The 4,517-nt window shown below is 38.4% G+C and overlaps 1 protein-coding gene across 1 annotated transcript; it reads left to right on the top strand.

The window, feature by feature from the left end:
* Nucleotides 1-1,654: 1,654 nt before the first annotated feature.
* On the top strand, nt 1,655-2,581 carry LOC145636913 (uncharacterized). Its single transcript, XM_081688448.1, has one exon. The coding sequence runs from the start codon at nt 1,655-1,657 to the stop codon at nt 2,579-2,581; it is 927 nt and encodes a 308-aa protein (XP_081544574.1).
* The last annotated feature ends 1,936 nt before the right edge of the window (nt 2,582-4,517 follow it).

Raw genomic sequence — 4,517 nt, 5'->3', positions numbered from 1 at the left:
GTTGCTCCAATTGTTAATTCTGGAAAATTGAAACATGTGTTACAGGAAGGAAACCATAGAAAAGAAGCACGTGGGTTAAGAAGGGAATGGAATTTTGAAAAAGGGGAATCTTCGAATCCCCCCTTTTGTTCCCTAATGAAGAGCAGAACAGATTCTTCTTCTAGGCCCACACTTTCTAAAACTCTCCAATTAGAAGAAAGGACCACTCAAGCACATATTAAAGAAGTACAGGGGAGAGTTGAAATCTGGGCCCTTGATTTAGTAATTGGAAAATCAAAGAAAGCTACTGGCTTTTAGAAGACATACCAAAGTAGAGCTTGGGTTCGAATGTGAACTCAACTCTTCGAGACAGTGCTCAAATACCAGAAGGAGAAGAGGTGGGTGTTTATTTGCAGATTCCACAAGGGCCGCAAATATTTGATATCGCTCCAATTGGCAGGGAAAGGGGAAGAAGAAGTCCTTTGAGAGCACTAGAAAGGTTCTGTAAAATTTTTAGGCGCAACAATGGAAAATCAAAAGTGCATCCAATGATCAAAATCCTAAGAGCTAGAGCTGGAAATTGTAATGTGTTTGTTAATGATGCCAGTGGATTTATCATTCCTTGACAGCACGGGTTGGGCAATCCGCATAACTCTCCAATTTCTGATGATAATAGCTCGGATATCCCGTGCCATGAAACAGATTTCAGCTACTCGGTTAATTCGGAGATGACGAGTTGGGCAAAGAAAAGAGTTCATAACTCTGTCCTTCCTCGAGCAAGATCTACAGGAAACATTCACGAAAACAACTTCATCACCACTGATTGGGGATTGAAGAGAAGAAAAATTCACTTATTTGAATTGCAAGATAAGGGCGGCTTCAACCTATGGAACAAGGAGACGGGATCGCTTTGTTCGAAGGCAATCTCTGATGTGGAGATGGCAAGGGACCTTGGGTCTAAGTTGGGGAGGATGTAAACTCTCTAATTGCTCACAAAAGGAAATCTCCTCCTCCAATTAAAAATTCTCTCGCGAAAAAGTTTAGAGCTACAAGCCTAGAAATGGAAGAAATAGATATGGACTTGGATTGTAATTCTGACATTGAGGACTCGTTGGTGCTTAATCTTAAACTATCTCTTGGTATTACTAATTGGGGTGCGGATGCTGGCTCTTCATAGCGCCCAAAGCCCATATGAAGACAATTGCATGGAATTGTAGGGGATTCAACGTAGCCGGTTCCCCTAAACTCCCTTATGTGCTTTGGCTTAAACAAAAATTTCTACCTATGTTTATTTTTCTTTCGGAAACTAAAATCTCTATCCAAAAAGGTGCTACTATTTTCAAATAAAGTCCACCCAATTTTCTCTTTGGGGTAGATTCGGAAGGGGCTAGTGGGGGTTTGTTAGTTTTAGTTTGGAGCCATTTTAATGTTTCTTGCACTTTTGCCTCCAAGAATGTTGTAGTTTGTAAGGTTGTTGAACCTAATGGTAATGAATGGAATGTTATGTTTGTTTTTGGAGCGCCTCTAGTAGAAGATAGGGGTGAAGTTTGGTTGATGCTCCTTTCTTTAGTTAACAATACACCAAATTGTCTATTAATTGGTGATTTTAACCAAGTAGAGTAATCTTGTGAAAAACTAGGGGGGAACTAGAGTCATTAGGGGATGGAAAGAATTTATGGAGTGGAGGATAGATTCAAGGCTGATAGAAGTAAACTATGCCGGTCCAACTTTCACTTGGACAAATAAAAGGGAAAATCACAATCTTGTAATGGAACGCATTGACAAAGCCTTCGTGGATGAAGAGTGGATTGATAACTATCCGAATGGAAGGTTATACCACCAACCTTTCACGGTTTCGGATCATGGGGCTATTGTCTATGATAGGAGTGGAACTACTACAACAAACAGAAGATCGTATCAAATAGAGAATTGGTGCCTCAAATTCGAGGAAATTGGCTCTCTAATTAGGAGTATATGGGAGAAGAGTGCAGTACAGGGATCAAGTATGTTCATTGTAGAACGAAAACTACGGGAGCTTAGACCATTAATAAGAAAGTGGTGCGTGAAGTATAAAAAATTCTGGGGGATTAAGGCTAATATTTCAGAAACTCTCGAACAAGATGCAATGAGGATAAGCACTCTAGAGGAAGGTAATGAATTTATGCATACGTTAAATTCTAGTATTAGCAAAATTGTTGTGGATTTTTTATATTGGAAACAAAGGCTAAAAAAGGAATGGGTTAAAAAAGAGGATGTGTCTTCCAAACTGATGTTTTCTCAAGTCAAACAAAGACAAAAGAGGAATGAGATTTATATGCTTAAAGAATCTAGTAATAGGTGGGTTGAAGGGAAGGAAAACGTGACTAAAGTGGTGGTTGATTTTCTAAAAGAAGTGTATGATCCCAGCTTTAGTGGTAATGAAGAAGAGGAAATTAATCTTGTTCTAAGGGAATTAGAGTTACCTTGCATTACGGAGTCAGAGAAAAGAATTTTTGAGCAAAGGATTACTCCGGAAGAGATTAAAATAGCCATGTTTAGTATCAAAAATGACAAATCTCCGGGGCCGGATGGGTTTCATGCTGAATTTTTTAAACAACACTAGGACACTGCTGGGGAATCGGTGGTGAAGGGGATTACCAGTTTTTTTAATAGTGGCTTCTTATTAAAATCTTGGAATCAATCAATCTTTGTTATGATTCCAAAAGTGGATAATCAGGAAGAGGTTGGGCACTTAAGACCAATAAGCCTTTGTAATACAATTTACAAATGCATCTCGAAGTGTATGGTCAATAGGATCAAACAGGTCTTACCAAATTTAATTTCGGAATAACAACACGCTTTTGTGCCAGGAAGGCATATGGAGGATAATACACTACTAAGCCATGAAATCCTAAATCTCATAAACGAAAGGGAAAAAGGGCAAGATTTAGGGGTAATTAAAATGGATATGAGCAAGGCTTATGATCAAGTGAGATGGGATTTTTAGCCATTCTTTTAAGGAAGTATGGATTCCCGGAGCATTGGATCTCTTTATGCTCCCAATGTTTCTCGACAGTTTTTTATAAGGTTCTTATTAATGGAAACATCTCGAAAACCTTTAAACCAAAGTGTGGGCTTCGACAGGGAGACCCACTATCTCGATACCTTTTCCTGTTTTGTATGGATATACTCTTGAGGATGCTCTAAATTGGAGAGGATATTAATCTTTTGAAAGGGATTAAAATTGCAAGAAATGCTCCAAGAATTAGTCACTTATTCTTTGCAGATGACGCACTCTTATTTTTTCAAGCTTCAAATAAGGCATGCCATGAAGTGGTGTCGACTATTCGGAGGTTTTGTCGAATTTCAGGAGAGCAACTAAACCTCGACAAATCTTTTGTTAAGTTTAGCCCAAGTATTTCAAATCAAGATAAGTTGACTTTTAAGAACATTCTAAGGATGAGAGATATGGAGAACCTAGACACTCATCTAGGGGTGCCTATTGACTTAAAAGGTAACAAGAGCTCGAACTTTTAATATGTGGTAGATAAAATCGCTATGAGGATTATGGCTTGGAACTTCTGTAAGCTCTCTTTCTCCTCAAAGATTATTTTAGCAAATACAGTTTTAATAGCAATGGCTGATCATGTGATGAATAGCTTCAAGCTACCACAAAGTATTGTCTCTAAAATAGAGAGCTTAATATATAACTTTCTTTGGGGAAATAAGGGTAATAAGGGAATACACTAGGTTAGAAAGATCATTGCTCAACTTCCCCGTGGAATGGGAGGTTTGGGAGTAAGAAACGTAGCTATCCTAAATGATACTCTACTCATGAAATAATCATGACCCACAACTACTAGTAGCAAAAGTGTTCTCTACAAAGGGTGGATCGATGCTCAAAACTGGAAGATTACAAAAAGGTAACAACAGAAATATGTCATGGGGGATGAGGAGTATTCGTAAGAGTGAAGTACATTTTATGAAGGGGCATGCATGGAAAGTTGGAAATGGAGATGGGTGAATGGTAGAATACTAGAGGCCAATTCGGAGGTTACTCTGAGACAAGCAATGACTTGGAAGGTCGACAGATTTATTAACAAGTCATCTTGGACTTGGAAAGAAGGGGAGCTCAAAAAGGCATTTAGTGCAAAGGATGCTGTGGAAATAGGAGCTCTAGAGCTATCAGAGAAGGAAATAGAGGACATTCTACATTGGAACTACACAAAATCAGGGACTTCGCTACAAAATCAGGGTATGCCTTCCTTATGAGTCAATTTTCGAACAATGACAGAGTTACAGACTCAAAGGTAAAGTTTCTGAAATTTTTTTGGAATAAAAAAATTTTCCATAATTTTACCAAAATGGAAAATTTTTGTCTGGAAAATCTTCTATAATGGTCTAGCTGTTAAAAGCAATCTACACTTTCGAAGCATATGTGGGACCTGTGAGATCTGTGGAGAAGAAGAAAATATAAACCATACTCTGAGGCTATGTACAGTAGCAAAACGATTGTGGCAATGTGGTAGCCTTGGGATTATTTCTACTATTAGCCCGAA

Source organism: Chenopodium album, chromosome 6 (genome assembly GCF_948465745.1).
Source record: "Chenopodium album chromosome 6, dcCheAlbu1.1, whole genome shotgun sequence".
Taxonomy (NCBI): domain Eukaryota; kingdom Viridiplantae; phylum Streptophyta; class Magnoliopsida; order Caryophyllales; family Amaranthaceae; genus Chenopodium; species Chenopodium album.
This window is presented reverse-complemented; position numbering and strand designations above follow the sequence as displayed.

What these genes read in the sequence shown, in the direction of transcription:
- LOC145636913 (XM_081688448.1), top strand. Translation starts at nt 1,655, where the DNA reads ATGGAGTGGAGGATAGATTCAAGGCTGATAGAAGTAAACTATGCCGGT.